Genomic DNA, 21,755 nt, shown 5'->3' on the forward strand with positions numbered 1-21,755 from the left:
TTCCCAGTTTTTAAAAAATTGCAGTTAGTATTGACATTTTCAATTTTTTTTTTTTAATTTTTTTTTTCAACGTTTTTATTTTATTTTTGGGACAGAGAGAGACAGAGCATGAACGGGGGAGGGGCAGAGAGAGAGGGAGACACAGAATCGGAAACAGGCTCCAGGCTCTGAGCCATCAGCCCAGAGCCCGACGCGGGGCTCGAACTCACGGACCGTGAGATCGTGACCTGGCTGAAGTCGGACGCTTAACCGACTGCGCCACCCAGGCGCCCCTACCTTCATTTCTTCTGATACTGCATTTTCTTTGTTCCACTTAGTTCTACTTTTAGAATTTGTACTACACTTCTATTCAGCATCTCATTTAATCCTCCATGGCTCTTCCATATTTTACCAACTCTCTTCCTTTCTGTACTTTATTCAAGACGCTTTCTTAGCATCTGTCCACCCATCACTACATTGCTATACAGCTGATTCTGATTCAATGTTAATCCTTCTGTATTTGTAGGCACATATGTTGTGTGTGTATACAGCAATTAAAATATTTTTCATATTTAAAATTTCTATTTAGTTTTTTCAAGTAAGTCCTTGCATCCCTACCCCCTGTTTGTACCTGTCCCAGCAGAGGCATTAAACCCTAGCACTAAATTAGGTTCAGATATCCCAGAGGGCCATAATTTGCCTCATATGAGTATTTGGAGATTTATCTTTCTTTCTCTTACATTATATTATGTACTTAAAAGTTATATCAGGTATTACATATTATTTTTATTAAAGGTTATATTCTATCCATGATTTCCATCTTTGGGAGGAAGAGTCTTTGTAGATGAACTCAGTCTACCATGCTGAACAGAAGTCTACAATGCTCTTTTTATCAGTATGATGCTGACAAATCTTTTTTCCTGATCACTTGGGTCTTTTGAAAGCACCTCATACCTAGGTCAAATGTTTGGGGTTATTTTAAGTTGTCTGGAATTCAGCTTCTCTAAGACAAACACCTAAGGTCCAAGTTATAAATTTAAATTCAAGATCTCTTATTCAATAATTATTTTTTGAACATAGGCCAGATATTGTATCCTTAGAGTTTACTTAAAAAAACACAGATAAAGTAGGGTGACTGGGTGGCTTAGTCGGTTAAGCGTCCAACTCCTGGTTTTGGCTTAAGGAATGATCTCACGGTTTCATGAGTTTGAGTCCTACATTGGGTTCTACACTGGCAGTGCAGAGCCTGCTTGAGATTCTCTCTGTCTCCCTTTCTCTCTGCCCCTCCCCGACTCATACTGTCTGTCTCTCCCAAAATAAATAAATAAATAAAAAAACACGCAAAGCACCAAAAATTATCTTCTATCAGTAGCAAAACATATATGCTTTTACTTCTCCCTGATATTGATCACTTGACTGAGGTTTAACTGAAATGGCAGGTATACCAGCTAACAACTGATAGCTTACTATGTGTTAGGAATTATATTAATCATCCCCATAATACTAAAGCAGACATTATGCTAGGGTGAAGTCAGGGTGATTCCAAAGCAAGACTCCTAACCATTGCACTCAGATCTACAAATCTATTTGTAAATGTAGAGTGGGGAAATTTATATGTCTCAAAATAAGATGCTGCATGGGTTCCAAATCAATAATAACCACAAATCTGATTCCCAAATAACTCAGCTGGTGATGTCAACCAGCTTCAGATACAAATTTATTTATACAAACCCACTTGACACTAAATATTTTCTTTATATTTAGTAATAATTAAAAGATTAGACAAAAGAATTTCAGAGAAATTTTATAATCCTAATTTTTTTCATATTTTTAGTCTTTTCTCATATTAACACATAGCTATTAAATGTATTAAAAAGTGGTTTCTAGCTGGAAATTCCTTTTAAAGGCATTTACATTTTTCGGGTGCCTGGGTGGCTCAGTTGGTTAAGCAGCTGACTTCAGCTCAGGTCATGATCTCAAGGTTTGTGGGTTCAAGCCCTGCATCAGGCTCTGTGCTGACAGCTCGAAGCCTGGAGCCTGCTTTGGAGTCTCTCTCTCTCTCTCTCTCTCTCTCTCTCTCTCTCTCTGCCCCTCCCCAGCTCACACTCTGTCTCTGTCTCTCTCAAAAATAAAATAAAAAACATTAAAAAAATTTTTTTAATAAAAAAGTGCATTTAAATTTTTTTCAATTACAATTCAGATAAAATAATTTGTAAACATTTTAGATGTTTCCAAGTATTAATATGAAATAAGAGAAAGAAACCTTACAGGACTTGAGAGAAGAGGCAATCCAGTTCGAGGATGAAAAGCTCTGGTTGAGGTCCCATCTAAGGAATGAAAATTATGTTTCCGCCAGACACTTGAATGTTTCAGTGGTATAGTCTTCTGCTAGGAAAATAATTAATTTTAATGATAACATTTAAGTAATTTTGGTCTTATCCCTAATAAGTACTGAGATATTACATCTTGGGTGGTAATGCTAATCATCTACAGATCTAGATCTACACACACACACACACACATATACACTTTAATAAAACAATGTCTAAGAGTTTTTTTCTAAAGTACTGAATAAACTCAAATATTCTAAAGAAACTATGTCCAAATATAATCGTCTTATACATATGGTCATATTTATAAATACTCAGAGTCTAACATCTGGTAAGCTAATATTTGATACTTTTAATTTGTGAAAAAACAACTACTCACAGGTAGAAAAAAGAGTATTCTAAAATATAAAACTATGTTAATATTAAGAGTCGTTCTCAAAGCATGTAATTTGGTAGAGCACGACACAGAAATACAATAAATGTGAATTTAAAAATATATCTAATGCAGTTGCAGTACCATGTTTTTGATGTGATACAGAAACAAGCTATTTCTTAAGAATTTAGTCAAGTTTAAACCCAAACACTAGAAATTCATAGCAACACATAAAAATCAGAAAAGTCTAATTTGGGTCCTGGCTCTGCCACTTACTAGCTTTGTAAGACCTTGGGCAAGTTACTTAAGCTCTCCAGTCCTAGGGTCCTCATTTGTAAACTGGAGTTTACTCTAGTTTACTCTCATAGTTTAGTGGAAGGATTAACTATGCCAATATGTGTAAAATATTCAGAAGAGTGTCTGGGCACTTAGTAAATGTTGTATGATTATATTTAAAACAAGAGCATGAAAAACCGAATATTAGTAGCTTGAAAAATACAGTGGCCAAATTAAGTTTTCCTTTTAGGTACCAGAAAGGATCATGAAAAGCTAACTGTTTTTGTGACAATTATAGTTTTAGAAAATTGCAAACTACCATTTGATACAATCCATGTTAGATATTCTATTGAAAAACAGAAATTGGAAACATGGTACAATTATTAAAACTCTTATGTCCAGCAGAACTAATTTTACTGATAAAGAAGATAAACTAAGGACATTCAGATTTAGGTCAAGACAGTTAAAAAGTACTTTTCCAGGCGCACCTGGGTGGCTCAGTTGGTTAAACGTCAGACTTCGGCTCAGGTCATGATCTCTGGTTTGTGGGTTTGAGCCCCATATCCTGCTCTGCACTAATGGCTTGGGTTCCTGCTTTGGATTCTCGGTGTTCCTCTCTCTGCCTAATAATAATTTTCTAAAGCTAAAAAATGGTTTGGTAGAAAGTTAAATAAAATGTAAATAAGTATCTTTTATTTATATAGTACATTAAAGATTCACAAAATTTCTTAAAATCTATTATATGATTGTCACAACTCTGAGATAGGCAAAAGAGATTTATCATTCTTATTTTAGAACGGAGGAAACTGAGGTTTTTAGAAGTTAAGTGACTTAAGGTCAAAATTGTGAAGTCAGGACAGGAACCCAGGCATTCTAACCAACAAACAGCCTCGTGACTTCTCTATAGATATTCCTAAAATCCCTAGCTGACCAGTGGCATTACAACGGGTGCATTGTATTAGGCCAGAGCTACTAACAAATGATACATTAAGCTGATGTGAGTTTCATTTCTGACTCCTAATTACCCTCCAGCAATTGTCTAGTGTTGAAATAACCAAAAAAAGGGCAATGGGAAGAATTCACCTAGCATTTGCTCTTAATTAAGTAGGTTATTTTCCAAGGATGTTAATACTAGTTTTGTAGCAGGTTTATTAGAACTGACTGTATTTACTATAATTAATGGGCACCTTAGGCCTTTATAACTAGATCTTCTGTAAACAAAATTGAAACTATGATAAATGTTTGAGAATTATATTTGAAATATTAGATGTTACCTACCAACACGTCTGTATTTTTCAGTTGTTCACATGTAGACAAACAGTCTTTTACTTTCTTTCTCTGAGAACAGTTTTGAGATTTTTCATCAATTATCTCTTCTGTCTTATCCTGTTCAATTTTTAATAGGTCTGGCTTTTTGCATTTGCGAACTTCATTATCTTTATTGAGATAATTTTCTATACTATTAAGTTGAGTATTTTGCTCACATGTCTTAGGCCTTTCTGAGTCTTTATTTGAGCACTTGTTTTCATGTTTGTTCAAATATTCAGACATTTCCAACATAGTAGCTTTTATTTTTGAGTCATCTTTTTTGGAGTTATCAAATTCATGATTCTTAAAATATTCTGGATTAGAATTTTCATTTTTTATTCTTTTTTCCTTATACTTATCTGTGCAAATCTGTTTGTCAATACTGTTGCAATTTGAATACTTTTTATCAGTTTCATTGCTAATTTCTTGCTTCTTAAATTGACACTCAGAAAGTGTATTTTCCAATCTGACTGTCAAATCTAAGTTATTTTTTTTGCAGTGAGGCATATTTGAGGGAGTCAATAAACTAGTGGCTTTGTTCTGTGTCTCTTGAAAAGTATTTTGGATGGTTTCACTAGGATTGTCCTGATACAGATTTCTTATTTGAGGTTTCAAAGAGGATTCGACTTTACCATTACATTTAAAATAACTAAATGATTTATTGGGTATTAAGTTTTCCCCTTCGCTGCTGTCTTCTAACAAGGAAATTTTTGTATTGGAAATGGAAACAGAGGTAACATCCTTGTTTTTCTTCCACAAATTGTTGTCTTCATATGTACTCCTAAATACTTTCGAAGGAACCGAATTGGAGTCATGCATGTTGAATGACTGCCGGGGTATATGTGATGCAGTTGGATCAATATGCTCCAAGTGTTGAGCAATCCTTGCAATAACATCTTGTCGCTCCTGGAGTAAAGAGCCAATCAAAGGATTTGTCTCACCAACAGACTGACGAGAATAAAGACCATTGGAACTGCCAGTTTCACTTCGAGGAGTATCTGGTTTTACTTGAATTTTTCCCTCACTGGTGTCTTCTGAGGAGGTAAGCTCAGGACTACCAAAGGAAATGGACAAAGTTTCTTTACATTTTCTCACATTTTCATTTTCTTTTGAAACCCGGAAAAGTTTTGAATTAAGTGAACTAGACTCTTGCATATTAAATGGATGTCCAGAAACAGGGGAAGTGCTTGGATCACAATGAATCAAATGCTGAGCAATTCTTGCAATAACTTCTTGTCGCTCCTGAATTAAAGAGCCTATTAAAGGATTAGTCTCACCAACTGACTGCCAGGAACTCTGGTGGCTAGAGACCCTGGAATCAATCACTGAAAATGATTTTAAAGTTCTCACTGGTGTTTCATGTGACTTTTTATCTCCTCTACCACTGAAGCCCAGAATATTGGCTTGACGTGTTCCATAGTCAGATTTACTGCCAGTGCCTGGATACAGTTTGACATTTTTGACAGCTGCAGTATATTCTGGAGTTGTGCCATTTTTTGCATGCAATATGCTTTCAGGTGCCATGGTCCAAGATTGTTTGCTACACAGACGCTGTGAACTATTTGTACTACATTGTTCTACTTCACTAGAATTGCGATGCTGATGGACTTTAAGTTCATGTTCTTGAATTCTTTTCTCATAAAGGCCAATATTAGTGTGAATACTACAGGTCAAAACTGGATAATTAGATTGTCTGGGCAAGGACTGAACGCTGACTTTCAAGGCCACATTGTGAGAAACATTAGGAACAGGAAACACATGTTCAATCGGGGTCTGTGAAAAATTCCACTGCAGGTCTACATCAGCAGCACTGATTCTAGAATCATATAGAAATATACAGAATCAATGCATTGTAATGCTTATAACATTATCATATATTATAAAAAATTTTCAACAGTTACATACTTCTCTTTATTTGCATTAATTACTATTAATGGTTTACTTTCAGCTACTTTACCATGCATGTCATTCTGATAAAACCAACATAAAAAGCACAATAGTTTATGCTTAGAATAGAGATGATTTTTTTTATCTGAAATTTATTGTCAAATTGGTTTCCATACAACATCCAGTGCTCATCTCAACAGGTGCCCTCCTCAATACCCATCACCCACGCTCCCCACCCTCCCACCCCCCATCAACCCTCAGTTTGTTCTCAGTTTTTAAGAGTCTCTTATGTTTTGGCTCCCTCCCTCTCTAATCTTTTATTTTTTTCCTTCCCCTCCCAAATGGTCTTCTGTTCAGTCTCTCAGGATCCACATAAGAGCGAAAACATATGGTATCTGTCTTTCTCTGTATGACTTACTTCACTTAGCATAACACCCTCCAGTTCCATCCACATTGCTACAAAAGGCCATATTTCATTCTTTCTCACTGCCACGTAGTATTCCATTGTGTATATAAATCACAATTTCTTTATCCATTCATCAGTTGATGGACATTATGGAAAGAGTCTAGAGATGATCTTTTTACGAACACTAGACTACTTAGGCATTAAAGCTCAAGAATACTATAATTTAGAATTATTTCTTAAAACAAAAAAAAATGACATTTACTCTAAATAAATGGATTTAGCTAATTCTGTTGTACAAGGTGATTAAGAGATACTCAATCTCAGGGCCAACTGCCTAAAGAAACAATTAGACACTTGGTCAGCAGCCTGTAAATTTACAGTTTTCAAGATGCAAAAATTAAATAAGTCTACCATTATGGAAATTCGGCAGCCCAGAAAGTTTTTATACATAAGCCCATTGGGGGTTCTTTAAAGCTAAAAAGCTCTCTGAAAACCATTCTATGCCGGAGGTGCTTGGGTGGCTCAATTGGTTAAGCATCTGACTGCAGCTCAGGTCATGATCTCACCGCTTGGGAATTCAAACCCCACGTTGGGCTGTGTGCTGACAGCTCAGAGCTGGAGCCTGTTTCTGATTCTGTGTCTCCCTCTCTCTCAAAAGTAAACAAACATTAAAAAAATAAAAAGCAAATTAAAAAGAAATAAAGTAAAATTCATACTGATTTGCATTTAAATTCTCTAACTTGTTTTGAGAAAATCTTCAGTAAATTTTATCCACTTACATTTAGAAATGAAGGAAATAAACTGCTTAAAAGGTAAAATATCATTCAGTAGCTAACCAACAAGGTTAAATACACACTGTCCTTATTTTGCCCAAGACATACCTGTAAAGAATATTTCGTGGAATAGCACCATGGGAAACACTCAGCCAAGCACTTAATTGAGAAAAAAACACAAATGAGCGGACAGCCAATAGAAGAGTCTTCTCTTCAATAAATCGATCACCACTCCTAAGGGAAGTAAAAAGTATCATTTAAATGTCAGCAAGTACAAAATGATTGAACTTTAGAAATACAGAAGCTAAAATAAATATATTCTGGATATGTGCTTTCAAGAGTATCGAAGTGTATTTACTAGTGTCACTTGAAGTCGGAGAAGAACTAAATGTCTAAATTTTACTACATCATTAGAGTCAAAGACATGATACATTACTAAAATAATTTATAGAAGCAATGGAAAACCTGACTTAGCAAGAACAACTTGAAACTCAGTTCAACTACTTACTGTCGAGGAACTGGCTCCAATATCCATCTTTCTAATAATAATGCATCTTGCTTAATTGCAGGATCATTGAGATCAATTCCATCTGTGGTGGGCCCATCATCACTGTAGCAGCAATCTGGGAGTAACATCACTTCCACCATGATTGGAAGGTTATTCTTCCACAACAGTAAGACCTCAGACCTAGTTCTTCTGGCTTGGCGACACTTAAGAGAAAATGAATGTAAGCGAAATACCTCAATAACCCAAGGCATTTTATATTTACAGTTTAAAATTATAATTGTAAAATAGACATCTATATGAGAAATGAGTCAACTGTAGATCTTTGCTTAAGCTTATTTAGATTTCCTCATTAAATAGTGGATTAACACTAGTGAGTTCTAGAGTACAAGGATTAGTACTGAACATTTATGATGCAAAGTTTCTTGGGGAGGGGGATATTTCTGCTCTATTTTGTGGAAAAATAACTGTCATACACCACGTCTGACAGGCCTTGAGGTGGCCCAGCCTAGTTTGTTAACTATGTCATTGTTACAAAATAAAGATTCATTCTAAGTAAAAACCAAAATATTAAAATCTCATTTTCATTAAATGCTCAAAATAGACAAGATTTTAAAAATGTAAAATTTTGGACTACATTTAAGAAACTGTTGGGAAAATCCCTATAGCAAATTATACAGTACCTATCAAAATAACTATTTTTAACATTATATAAAAATACTACTATGATAGCAAAAAGTATCCTCCAGTAGGAAAAAAGAAAGGAATATAAAAGGGAAATTGGTTAATCTGAAGAAAATAATCATGAAAATAATTCTACCAAATAAACACAAGATCAATAGCAACAATTATCTTAAATCTGGCGAGTAAGAAGGCAGGTATGATTTTGGCTGTCACCCTGCATGCTGATCTGCAAAGGTACCTACTGTGACTTTAAGAGCATCGCTTAAGAGTTAGGGGTATTAGCTATGGTCCAAGATTAGGATTTTTTTTATTGTAGTTATAAGTGATTTTAAACTTAAGTGTGAACATTTTAATTGTCATGTAACAAAAGTGATCACAGAATTTAAACTAGTTTATATGAAAGAAAAAGAAAATATACTCAATACACAATTCTCACCTGAGCCAGCTTGTCACTACATTCATGTTTGGAAGTTACTGGGTAACAGGACTGTGCTGGAGGGCAATGGAAACTTTCTGTGCGACCTTTTACAGAACATTCAGGTGTTCGTCCTTCTGTTATTAACAAGGCCAAAGAGACCAAGAACTCCTCTGCATCATATTCAAAATATTCATCTAGAGTATCTGGTTTAAAAAAAAAAATGAGTCTCTAATTTAATGTATTCTTGTTAAGAACTCACCGTTTACACCTAAAATACCTAATGTCACAATCTATATTCAAGTATATTCAGTAACAAAGAGTGAAAGGGGGGTAAAAATCAGGCAATTAAAATACAGTAAACTCTTGATTCACAAGGTATACAAGGTAAGGAGAGAATGGATAATTCCAAATTTCAGTTAAGACAAAGATGGTTGAAATTATAGCATAAAATTATTTTTATGTCAATTTCAGTTAAAATGTCTAAAGATTTAGGAATAAATTTATAATCCTATAGATATTTAGATATCTTATATTTTTCAGATAAGTGCAACAGTTTTTATACCCAAAATTTCACCAATAACCAAAAGGTTAAAAGGTCTTATTATGTCATATTGTTTAGCTGTTTTATTACTATTATTAAATATTAAGGATGCAAATTCAAATACATGTTTCTCCCTTTGTCTCCTTTGTCCCTTTCTTATCTAGTTCCTTATTCTTACAACCCATCTGTGCTGTGGACATTCAGAGCTCAGAGCTCTGGAGTCCTTCTCTGCCTATGCCTTACAGTATTAGTAGTTTCAAAAGGAGAAATGTTATAATTATCGCAGCAGATGCAGGCCCAAATTACAATATATAAAGTGTGAATTTTGTTGTTGTTATTGTTACTATGCAGTTCCAAACAATTTGATATGCAGGTGTTCTCACTTATTTGTAGTAATTTTTAAATTTCTCACAAGTGCTCCAAGTTTGTGAAACAGTTAAGTTTCAAAAGTGTTAACCTGTTACACGAGTTGAACACTCGTGCAAATGTACACACACAAATTCAATTTGTTGTGTAATCCAATTAAATAACACATACTTTAAGTACTTGCTACACTGTATTAAGTGACAGGGGATACAGAATTGTACTATGGCATAGACCCTGGTCTCAAAGGGTTCGTGATTCATAAATCATCTTCAAAACAAATAGAACACTACAGCATTTAATACATTCCAACATTTTTCAGATAACAGTGGTAAAATTTTGCAAAAGAGGTAGGCATTGAAATACACAAAAAGAGTCAGACCTCTAAATACAAAGAACAAATTGGTGGTTGTCAGAGGCAAGGGGGCTGGGAGATGGGCAAAATTTGTGAAGGAGAGTGGGAAATACAGGCTTTCAGTTATGGAATAAATAAGGGAATAAAAGGCAGAGCATAGGGAATATAGTCAATGATATTCTGATAGCGTTGTTTAGGGATAGATGGTAGCTACACTTATGAGCACAGCATAGAAAATCTGAATCATTATGTTGTACACAGGAACTAATGTAACATTGTGGGACAACTATACTGAAAACAATTTTTTTTTTTTAAAGGAGGTAGGCATTGAGCAGAACCAGGAGAGAGAAAGTGCAACCTGAGTAGAGAACCTGTATAGAGAAAGCGTGCAAAAGAAAGGACTGGAGCCAGATTATGAATAGCCTTGAAGGAAATGCCGAAGAATGCCCATTTCTAGCATCAGGAAGGCTTATCTGGAAAAGCAGCAGCCTTCAAAGCCAACTTTATTGAGTTGGTATTTTAAGACCATTCAGAAAATATTCCCTAAAATGACCATGTGCAACATATAAAATAACAGTGAACACTTACTAACAATGTCAGACATTGCCAGTTCTAAGTACTTTCTACACATTAAATCATTCTATCCTCAGAGCAGCTCTATAAGGCGGAAACTGTTACTACCATTTTAAAGATAACTGAAGCATAGAGATGTTAAGTAACTTGCCCAAGATTACCCAGCCAGTAAAGAATGAAGTTGGAATTTGAATCTACAGTCTGGCTCCAGAATCTGGTTCCTTAACCACTACTACCTCATGCCTGCTTTCTTTCATTGCAGCTATAAAAACTGTTATTACATACTTTAGTATATGTTTATAAAAATGTAAGTAAAATAATAATATGCAACATATATATTAATAATATATGGATTGGAATATATATGGAATATATAAAATATTGGAACAGACAGCCCCTCATCAGCTTACTATTTTTTGACTTGACGATGGCGTGAAAGTGATTTGGCTTTTGATCTGGTCCCAGACCAGCAATATGGTAGGGTCCTCTCGTGACGCTGCACAGCTGCAGTGAGCTCCAGGGCCCAGTCTGCCACATGATGGAGAGGGCAAACCACCAATACACTTACAACCATCTGTACCAACACAACCATTCTCTTTCTCTCATTTCCAGTACAGTGTTCAATAAATTACAGGCATATTCAACACTTTATTATAAAATAGGCTTTGTGTTAGATGATTTTGCCCATCTGTAGTCTAATGTAAGTGTTCTAAGCACGTTCAAGGCAAGCTTGGCTAAGCTATGACATTTGCTAGGTTTGGAATGTTAAATGCATTTTTCACTTAAACCTATCATAAGTTGAAAATGTCTTATCAGGATGTAACCCTGCTGTAAGTCAGGGAAGATCTGTAGTTTCCAGGGACAGAACCCTAGTTTATAATAATGTGACAAGAAAAACAAGAGAGTGATCTCAACTTTCCACTTTCCTCTAGAAATCAATTAGATTATAAATCAAAGGTTTCCTGTAGTCCCTTGGGATTCACTGAGTTAAATCCTGGTGTCCTTCATGGGGAATCAAAAGATGTAAAAAGGATTCCATTCAATCCCTTTCTCTGGTGGTTCTGTGGGTTTTCAAAGATACCTCAGGCTTGCCATGGGCTACATGGCATGATTTCAGCTCCTGAGAGATTTCTCTGGGCTCATCCTGTTCCTTTCCCTGAGTTTGTCAGGTAATCCTGGAAAACTAAGAATTGTGACAGAGCAGTGGCTCCTAATCTTTGGAATGCTGAATGATGCCAAGATGTCAGCTACTCCATGTGAATACCAAGGATGATCCACAGCCTAAGCAATATGTCTTACATTTATGTGCTACTACCTAAAAAAAAAAAAAAAAAAAATCTATACTTGAGAAAAAACCTACAAGGTCAGATTAAGAAAGGGGGAAGGGCAGAAAGAGTGGGGAGAATGACAGTGTTATCCTTATGCCTGCAAAACTATAATTTATCTCTAAAGCCCTAGCAAATAATGGCTTACACACCAGGAATTATCAAGTTTAAAGTGATAAAAACTAAACTATTACAAAAATAACTTCTTTTTAAAGTTTATTTATTTATTTTAAGAGAGGGGGAGCGAGAAAGGGAGAGAACCCCAAGCAGGTTTAGTGCTGTCAGTGTAGAGCTCAATGTGGGCCTCGAACTCACAAACCATGAGATCATGACCTAAGCCGAAATCAAGAGTTAGATGCTCAAGCGACTAAGCCATCCAGGCACCCCCAGAGTGTTAAATATTTAAATGGAAAACTTAAAACAAAGATTAGAGATGACAGTAGTTATATATTAGTTATCTATGTAACCATTACATCAAAATTACAGGACACCTAGGTGGCTCAGTTGGTTGAGCATCTGACTTTGGCTCACGTCATGATCTTGCAGTTAGTGAGTTTGAGCCCCGCTGTCACTCAGCACTGCTGTCAGCCTATCAGCAGAGCCCACTTTGGATCCTCTGTCCCCTCTCTCTGCCCCTCCTCCACTGTACTCTCCCAAAAACACATATTAAAAACAAAGCAAAACAAAACAAAACAAAACAGAACTGCAATGAATAGCATGGATTATACTGTAGCATTATGAAAAATAAAATACTACCTAAATGCATGTGACTTTATGATGACAACCTTTAGGAACTGTCAGGAAAAATGTAAGGATGTCTGAATTTTAAGAAATGAGAATACTAAATCACAGTGGCCATTAGAAAAGTTATATAGTTAAATTTTTTATAACATCAACCTCTAAAACACCAGACAGCAGAGACTACCATAAGGAATATGAACAATAACTGAGAACTATGTCATGCTAAAGAAAATTCACTCAATAGAACTTGATATTTTGAGCTTATTCTAGAAGTAAGTTATGATTTTAGGGCCTCTGAAAACAATGTACCTTTATAAAAACAAAAGGTGTTTCATATCTAGACAAATATGGACTGTTAATCTTACCTAGTAGTTACATATTTTAGAAGAAAAAAATTATTTGATATAAAGCATAGCATTGAAGCAAACAAAGGATGTTACAAGTTTTCACAGGCTATGAAGGACAGATCTTTGGAGACTGGAGATTAATGAATCAAAACATAGTTCTAGAATCCCTCTACCTCCAAGACCTCAATGAGGATTGGGTTTACACCAGTTTGACTGAGAGCCATGACCAGACTGGCTGCTTTTGTAGTAGCATGCACTTCTGGCTGTGGAGTTTAGCTATTTCTTATACAGTTCCCCATCTGTTCTGTTTAATAAAAGAGGTGAACAATTTGGTAACTGGGAAAACTCTGATCAGAGTGATCCACAGATAAAATGGACTAACTCTCAGTAGAAGTAAATTCTTTATCACCAGGGATATTCAAGGACAGACTGAGAGACACATCCCAGGGGTGTGATTGAAGGTATTCAGCTAGTTAAGTGGTAGCAAGAGTTCTTTCAACCCTGAGAGTCTATGAATCTGTTCTTCAGAAGCAGCACAGAAAAAACCCTAGGAGAGAAGCCAGAACCACTACCTCCTTCTTAGGAGCCCCAGGAGCCCCTCTGAACCAGTACTCATCATATAGTGATTCAGAAAAAACTCCCAGGATAGCTCAGAGCTTCTTCAAAGCTCTGTGTAAAACGAATGAGAGAAGAAGGTCTTACCCATCACTGGGCTGCTAGATATGCGGTTCAGTTTACTTTTTTTTTTTTTTTTTAGTATTTTTAATTTATTTTAAATATAGTTTATTGTCAAATTGGCTTCCATACAACACCCAGTGCTCATCCCAACAAGTGCCCTCTTCAAGGTTCACTTTACTTCTAAAGCCTGGCAAGGTAGCAGAAAATTCCACACTTCTAATGGCATGGAAGACAATGACAAGACAAGCAGGAGAATAACCTGAGGGTTGCTAAAAAAAAAAAAAAAAAAAAAAAAAGTTTCTCTAACAATAAGGTCCTTTCAACTTCATAAAGGACAATCTGGTAATATGAATCAAAATCCTCTTTGTATAAAGTAACACATACACTGAGCTGAATATTAAAGGATATTTATTTAAATGTTTATACCAATTTAAAAAATGGAATAAACCTAAATGTCCAATAATACAGGACTGGTTGATATACTGTGGTATAGTTATATCTAAAATAATGATATAGGTCTACTTTTGACAAGGAAAGATATCTATAAAATATCTTGAAAGTGAAAACATAGTGTTTCAAAAGAAAGAGTGTTATGATCATGTATTTGTGCCACAATCACATGTGCCATGTACACAGAAAGATGTATATATAATAAAATATGATCAGCCCTTTCATAAAGCTAACATACAAACACATAAGCTAAATTTTAAATAAACTACTGTTCTGATTGGTATTAGATAAATGATAAGGCCTTTTAATTGAAAAATAACATGTAAATAAAAGCATTACCTAGTGTCATACATTTTAGTCACTGTCTTATAGAACTCCTACTTAGTAGGCTGTAGTTTAGTTATTTAATATAGGAATTCGTGAAGACAAACACAGGTAACAGCATAGGTTGAAATAATTTAGCAGTTTAAAATGCTTTTTTTGCTTTTTAAAAATAAAATTTAAAAAATTAAGTGAGATCTAGAGTCTTATACTAACAATATGAGAAACCTATATGTAGGGAACTGAGAATGGGTGTTAAGAATTAGTGGAAAAGATTATGCTCAAAGAACTGGATTCTCTGTTGACATAACCAGTATATTGGTATTAAGACTCCATTTATTCAACAATTATTTATTATATACGTACTATTATATACCTCCTTTGTGCCAGGCACTTTCCTAAACACTGGGACTTGGAGCTTATATTCTAGTGGTGGTGGAGAAAAACAAGAACAAATTAATAAAAATAGCAGATAGTGGGGTACCTGGGTGGCTCAGTCAGTTAAGCCTCCACCTTCAGCTCAGGTCATGATCTCATGGTTCTTGGGGTTGAGACCCACATCAGGCTCTGGGCTGACAGTTCAGAGCCTGGAGCCTACTTTGGATTCTGTGTCTCCTTCTCACTGCCCTTCCCCCACTCATACACTGTCTCCCTCTCTCTTTCTCAAAATAAAATAAACATTAAAAAAAATTTTTTAAAGACAAATATCAGATGGTGTGAAGTGCTATGCTGTAAGTCTAAAAAGAGTGAAATGAGAATGCTTATGTGAATGCTTTATATCAAGTGTTCAGAGAAGGCTTTTCTGAGTAGGCAACATTTAAGCTGAGATCTGAGCAAGGAGCTAGCTATTCAGAAATTAGGGGAAAGAGCATTCTGAGCAAAGGGTCTAAGGTGAGAATGAATGGGTAATGTCCCAGGTAAGTGAGGCTGGAAAGGCAGCAAGAAGAAAAGGAAGATGAAGATCAGAATGGTGGTGAGGGACTAGATTATACAGGATGATTTTGAAGCTCTCGAGGAAAGAGTTGAAATTTTGTCATAAATTCAATGGGAAGCCTTTGGAGGTTTTAATTAGAGAAATGGCTTGATCTGATTTACTTTTTTTAAAAAAACTTTATTTTTGAGAGTGATAGAGCTCATGTGCAAGCAGGGGAGGGGCAGAGAGAGAGAGAGAGAGAGAGGGGGAAAAAGAGAATCCCAAGCAGGCTCCATACTGTCAGCACAGAGGTGACAGAGCTCTCAAGTCAAGAGGTGTAAACTTAACTGACTGAGACATCCAGGCAACCCTGATTTACATCTTAAAGTGATCACCTTGGCTGCTATGTTGATAATAGGAATAAAAACCAAAGTAGGTATACTAGTTAGGAGGCTACTGTAGTTGTCCAGGGTTAGGGATATAGTTTAGGGAATCATTGGCAATTGGAGAGTATTCACAATCAAGAGCTACCTAAAGGAATATGTTGGGAACTCATGACAGAGCCTGGAGGCACTCCACCAAGTAGTGATCTGAGAGAGGATGATGAACCAGCAAAAGGAACTGTCAAGTATCTTGTACCACAGAAGCACAAGGGAAAAAAAATGTTTCAAGGGCAGAGCCCATGGTCTCAAATACCAGTGAGGTTTAATAAAATGTAAACAAAGATGTGACCACTGGATTTGACAATAAGCAAGTCACTGGTGACCATGAATGACAATAGTGATCTCAGTAGACAGTGATGGAAGACTAGGCAGACATGACATACATTGTCAATTATTCTGAAGGGTATAGACGATAAATACAAAAGTCTACTTTCTGAGTCCCGAGAAAAATGACCATTCATGTATTACAACAGCCCTTTCTATAAAAACAAGGTAAGTATTAAATACACATCATCATCACTCAAAATGGTCTTCAAATCTCAAAATGAGAATAAAAGAAGTTCCCTTCTAAGTCTATGAGACAAGGGTAGGAGATTCTCCCTCTTTATGGTCCTGAAATCCAGCCACTAAATCTTACTAATCTTACTTTAAAATTTTTCTTTGATTTTAAACTCTTCTTTTTTGACCTCAAGACAGTTAACCTAAGTTAGGCTCTTACTATTTTATGCCTGAATTACTACAACAGTCTCCTAGCTATGGTCTAGGACTCTAAGCCTCTTCTTACTCACTTTGCACTTGAATGCAATTAATATTCCTGAAGAGCCATTTCATCACATTCCTCTTCATTCTAAGTTTTCGGTTTGTTTTACTGGCTCCCTAACTGCCCTCTGATTTAATGTAAACTCTGACATTAGGGCCAGGACCACACTACACTTGGCTGTGCACTGCCAGGTTCTGATGTGAATGTTGCATCTTGGATACACACTGAGGTGACCCTGCTTTGGACTCCACCTTTGGAGTCTTAACTTTCTCCACCTTTGCTTCTTCATCTCTTTTACTGCTCCCCCCATAGTCTCTCTGTTCCAGCCAAACTGTGACCTATTCCATGCTTGTGCCACTCCTTGTTCTTTTTCATCTATTAAACATGGCTGATTCTTCTCCTTTCCAACAATTCTGAGCTTTCTGAAAAGTTTCTTGATTCCCTATTTTTTTTCCTCACAAAAGAGCCCTTTCCTAACTCATTTCCACACTCATCTTTCACTGACATTATACTCTTCCCCAGAACTTAGGTAAGCCATGTAGGCTATGAATGGTTACTTCAGGGTGCTGGCTCACAGTCCTAAGGTCATGAATTTCACCTCCACATGGGTAAGTTTCACTGTGTTCCATAAACAGGCTGTACTGCTAACTTCAGGCAACCTTTGCTCAAACTTGGGGCACTTACCACAAATGTGAACATGAAAAAAGAAAGGATAGATCAGTGCAAATCAACCATCACTTCAAGAAAAACTAAGCACTATATTAACAGTTCCATAGGTAACTCAGCCCATCCATTTCTGTATAATAATATTTTTAATATTTCATGGATATGTATCTCAATGGGTTAAATTCTATACACACTGAAAAAATTTTGGTTTCTCATCTTTATGTTCCAATCTCAAAGATAAGTGTTTCATGGTTCTGTTTTAGGCAAAAATTGTAAGGGAGCGTACCTTACTTCCAGATTAAGAAAATAAGGCACAAAGACAATAGTTTTCTTTAAAAAAATTTTTTTAATGTTTTATTTATTTTTGAGAGCAAGAGAGACAGAGCACGAGCAGGGGAGGGGCAGAGAGAGAGAGAGAGAGGGAGACACAGAATCTGGAACAGGCTCCAGGTTCTGAGCCTGTCAGCACAGAGTCCATGTGGGGCTTGAACTCACAAACTGCTAGGTCATGACCTGAGCCGAAGACAGACACTTAACCAACTGAGCCACCCATGTGCCCCTCCCCCTCAAGTTTCTCACTTCTTAAGGCATCACCAGATTGGTGGAATGGTTCATAAATGTTGTTAGCCTGTTTTATTAGCCTCTTTTTTTTATCTTTTATCAAGTCATTCCAGGAGATTTCTATTGATTTAAAAAAATTTTTTTAATGTTTATTTATTTTTCAGAGACAGAGACAGAGTGTGAATGAGGGAGGAGCAGAGAGAGAGAGAGAAAGACAGAATCCTAAGCAGGCTCCAGGCTCTGAGCTGTCAACAGAGAGCCCGAGGTGGAGCTAGAACTCATGAATTCAACCAAATATGGGTGTGAATTCAACCAAATATTTTTGTTGTACATCTACATAATACAATAACTACCAAAGTGCAAAATTATAATTAAAGCATTGTAATATTCTGAGGTGTTCCAGAAAACTAAGTCCTATGTATGTTTTTATAGTAATCTACCTTTTCAAAAACTGGCTATAAATTTTAATTGTCACTTAATCCAAACATCCAATTACACAAAGATGATCATCATCTTCTTGAGTTGTGAAGTATTTTATCAAGTGCTTCTTCCTTTTAATTTTCATGATGTAGCGCAAAGTAATAGTTAAGAGCATGAACTCTGAGACAACCAGTTCTACTACTTGTTAGTTCTTTGGCTTTGTGCAAATTATACAACCTCCCTTTGTATCAGTTTTTCTTTTCTCTTTTTCTTTTAACTTTATTTCAGAGAGATAGCACGAGTGGGGGAGGGGAAGAGAGAGGGAGACAGAGAATCCCAAGCAGGCTCTGCACTGGCAGAGGGGCTTGAACTCATGAAGCCAGGAGAACATGACCTGAGCTGAAACCAAGAGTCAGATGCTTAATCCACTGAGGCACCCAGGTGCCCTGCCTCAGTTTTTCTATTAAATGGGGAAAATAATAATATCAACCTTCAGAAGGTAGTTACAAGAATTGAGTTATTATTTGTAAAATTTCCAGAATATTATCTGACACAGAGCAATGACTATGGAATTGTTTGTTAAAATTTAAGGTAAACATAAATGCAATGACACAGGTCTTCCTCTCATTTTAAAGATGTGAAAACTAATTCTGTAAAATCATTTGTGCCAAGTCACACACATATTATCAGTAACCACAGAATTATCTTTAAAAACCTGCTTGCCACTACCAATAGTCCTTAACTCCCAATTATAGAATCTCATACTTATTTTTCATTTCACACAAAAATGACTTTGAGTCTAACATTCCAGATCAAGGCATGGATTCTTTAAAGCTCCTCCGACAGACGTATCTTCAGGGATTCTTGGTATTAAATGAATTTGGACTCTTTAAAGCTCTTTCAATTTAGATATTATGGAAAGGTCTAGATTATGTACTTGCAGAAAAAGCAAGAGGATATCCCACTTAAAAAATTATGTTTTTTAATGTTTATTTATTTTGAGAGAGTTTGTGCGTGTATGCATGCAGGATGGGCACAAAGAGAGAGTGAGAGAATCCCAAGCAGGCTCCCCACTGTCAGCCCAGAGCCTGACACGAGGCTCCATCTCCCAAACCGATTTCACAAACTGTGAGATCATGACCTGAGCCAAAATCAAGAGTCAGATGCTTAATGGACTGCTCCCCAGGCGTCTTGAAACATTATTCTTATAATGCTTGGCAAAACTGTACAATCATATCTGCTTATAAGTAAAGTGTTTCAATGTTCTATTTTGTGCATTAAAAAACACTTAAGAGTTAATTAAAACTGAGCTTGGTCCCTTTATCGTCAAAGAAAAATAAGCAGCTTCTGTGGGAAAAAAGACAAGGGATAAATGGTTTTGCTTTTTTTTTTTTTTTTAAAGACCAAGTCTTGGCTTTTGTACACAAGTCACAAATTAAACTCAAAAGAACCTTCAAGAGCATGTATTTTCATTAATTTGTACATGAGGAAACTGGACTTCGGAGAGGTAAAGTAATTGCTCAGACACACATGGCAATATAATGGCAAAGTGAGGCCTCAAACCAAGATCTCTTAGATGTGAAAAATGTTAGAAGTCTGAGGACTTATGGGGGCACCTAGGTGGCTCAGTTGGTTGAACATCCAACTTTGGCTCAGGTCATGATCTCACGGTTCATGAGTTCAAGCCCCACATCCGGGCTCTGTGCTGACAGCTCAGAGTCTGGAGCCTGAGGAGCCTGAGCTCCAGATTCTGTGTCTCCCCCTCTCTCTCTCTCCACCCCTCCCCTGTTCTCATTCTCCCTCCCTCCCTCTCTCTCTCTCTCAAAAAATAAATGTTAAAAATTTTTTTTAATTTGAAAAAGAAAACAATCAGAAAAGAATAAATAGTTAAGATTTGGGGCATTGAGGAGGGCACCTGTTGGGATGAACACTGGGTGTTGTATGGAAACCACTCTGACAAGATATTGTATTTAATATATTAAAAATAGTTAATATTTGGAATCAAAATACAGAGAAAAGAGGAGGAAAAGAAAAAGGTAAACAAAATAAATGAAGGAGAAACAATAAACAGCAGGAAAATAAGGGAGAAAATATAAAAGGAAGAATAAAGAAAACAGTAAAAGTAGAGCTAGAGGAAGTTGAATAAATAAGGGGTAGGGTGTGGAAATCTAAGGAAAGCCAATACTTTGTTTCCTAATTGTTTCTCAGATTCTTTCCCCACACTTCCATCTTTCAAACATTCCAAAGTAGTTCTTCCTGTTTCCTCACACATGTTCTACTAGCACCTCTATAAAAGGAGCCCCAAACTTCTAAAAGAATTAGTTTTTTTTAATGTTTATTTATTTTTGAGGGTGGTGGTGGGCAGGCGGACAGAGAGAGAAGGAGACAGAAGCGAAGGGAAGTAGCTGACAGCAGGGACAACAGGAAGCCTGACACGGGGCTTGAACTTATGGACCATAAGATCATGACCTGAGCTGAAGTCGGTCACTTACGTGACTGAGCCACACAAGCACCCTTAAAAGAACTGTTTTAAACTATGTGGTCCAAGTGGGTCATTGAGTGCAACAATTGTCTTTATTAAATGGTAGGCTATAAGAAGTACTTGTGGAAAGGGAGCAAAGTGCTACACCCAAAGGCACCACAGAGACTGAAAACAAGCCCAAAACCGGGAGCAAAAATCTGCAACCTAAATAACCAACCAAAGATAAACATCTGGAATATTTTACCTAAGAACTCTGAGAAGCTAATGAACATATGATGCTGAGCTTCCCTAATCATCAAAGAATATAAATTAAATCCACAGGGATATACCATTTCAAAATCAACAGATTTAAGGGGGAAAAATTAGTCTGACTAAATAAGTGTTGGTAAATGTGTAGAGCATCTGAAATACTCATATACTGCTAGTAAAAGTATACCATAGTACAATCATTTTGAAAAATAACCTGGCATTATCTAGCAAAGAAGTGCATGCCCTACAACTCAATAGTTACTCTGCTAGGTATATAACTCAGAGAAAATTTTCTGCCCATTCACTAGGAGACCAATATGAGAATATTCAAAGAAACACTGTAATAACAAAAGTCGTGAAAACAATAACAAATGTCTATCTATAAAATGGGTAAATTGTGGTATATTCATATAATGGGACACAATACAACAGTGGACATAAATATAATAAAAAGTGATAGGTACACACAGGTTATAGAAGACTATAAGTAGGATGATTCTATTTACATAAATGTTTAAAAAACAAGCAAAATCAAACAACATACTTGATGATCCCATACATATGTGGTAAAAGTATAATGAAGTACAAGGAAATAATTAACACTAAATTTAAAACAGTGGATATTTCG

General features: G+C 36.1%; 1 protein-coding gene across 8 annotated transcripts in view; it reads right to left on the reverse strand.

The window, feature by feature from the left end:
• Nucleotides 1–21,755, reverse strand: part of ATOSA (atos homolog A) — a 115,996-nt gene that overhangs the window by 20,449 nt on the left and 73,792 nt on the right. For 7 of the 8 annotated variants that reach the window (XR_005795826.1, XM_040492724.1, XM_040492723.1 and 4 more), the window contains 5 exons: nt 8,958–9,142; nt 7,841–8,043; nt 7,441–7,566; nt 4,237–6,082; nt 2,248–2,367 (listed from right to left, as the gene is read on the reverse strand). Coding sequence is in view for 7 of the 8 variants with exons in the window: in XM_040492724.1 (XP_040348658.1) it covers nt 2,248–2,367; nt 4,237–6,082; nt 7,441–7,566; nt 7,841–8,043; nt 8,958–9,142 (2,480 nt within the window). In the remaining variant the exon portion in view is untranslated. The remainder of the gene's footprint in view (nt 1–2,247; nt 2,368–4,236; nt 6,083–7,440; nt 7,567–7,840; nt 8,044–8,957; nt 9,143–21,755) is intronic. The other variant, XM_040492720.1, reaches the window with a different exon arrangement.

The sequence above is a fragment of the Herpailurus yagouaroundi genome, unplaced genomic scaffold, assembly GCF_014898765.1.
Source record: "Herpailurus yagouaroundi ecotype Mexico unplaced genomic scaffold, PumYag 184, whole genome shotgun sequence".
In the NCBI taxonomy this organism is placed as follows: Eukaryota; Metazoa; Chordata; class Mammalia; order Carnivora; family Felidae; genus Herpailurus; species Herpailurus yagouaroundi.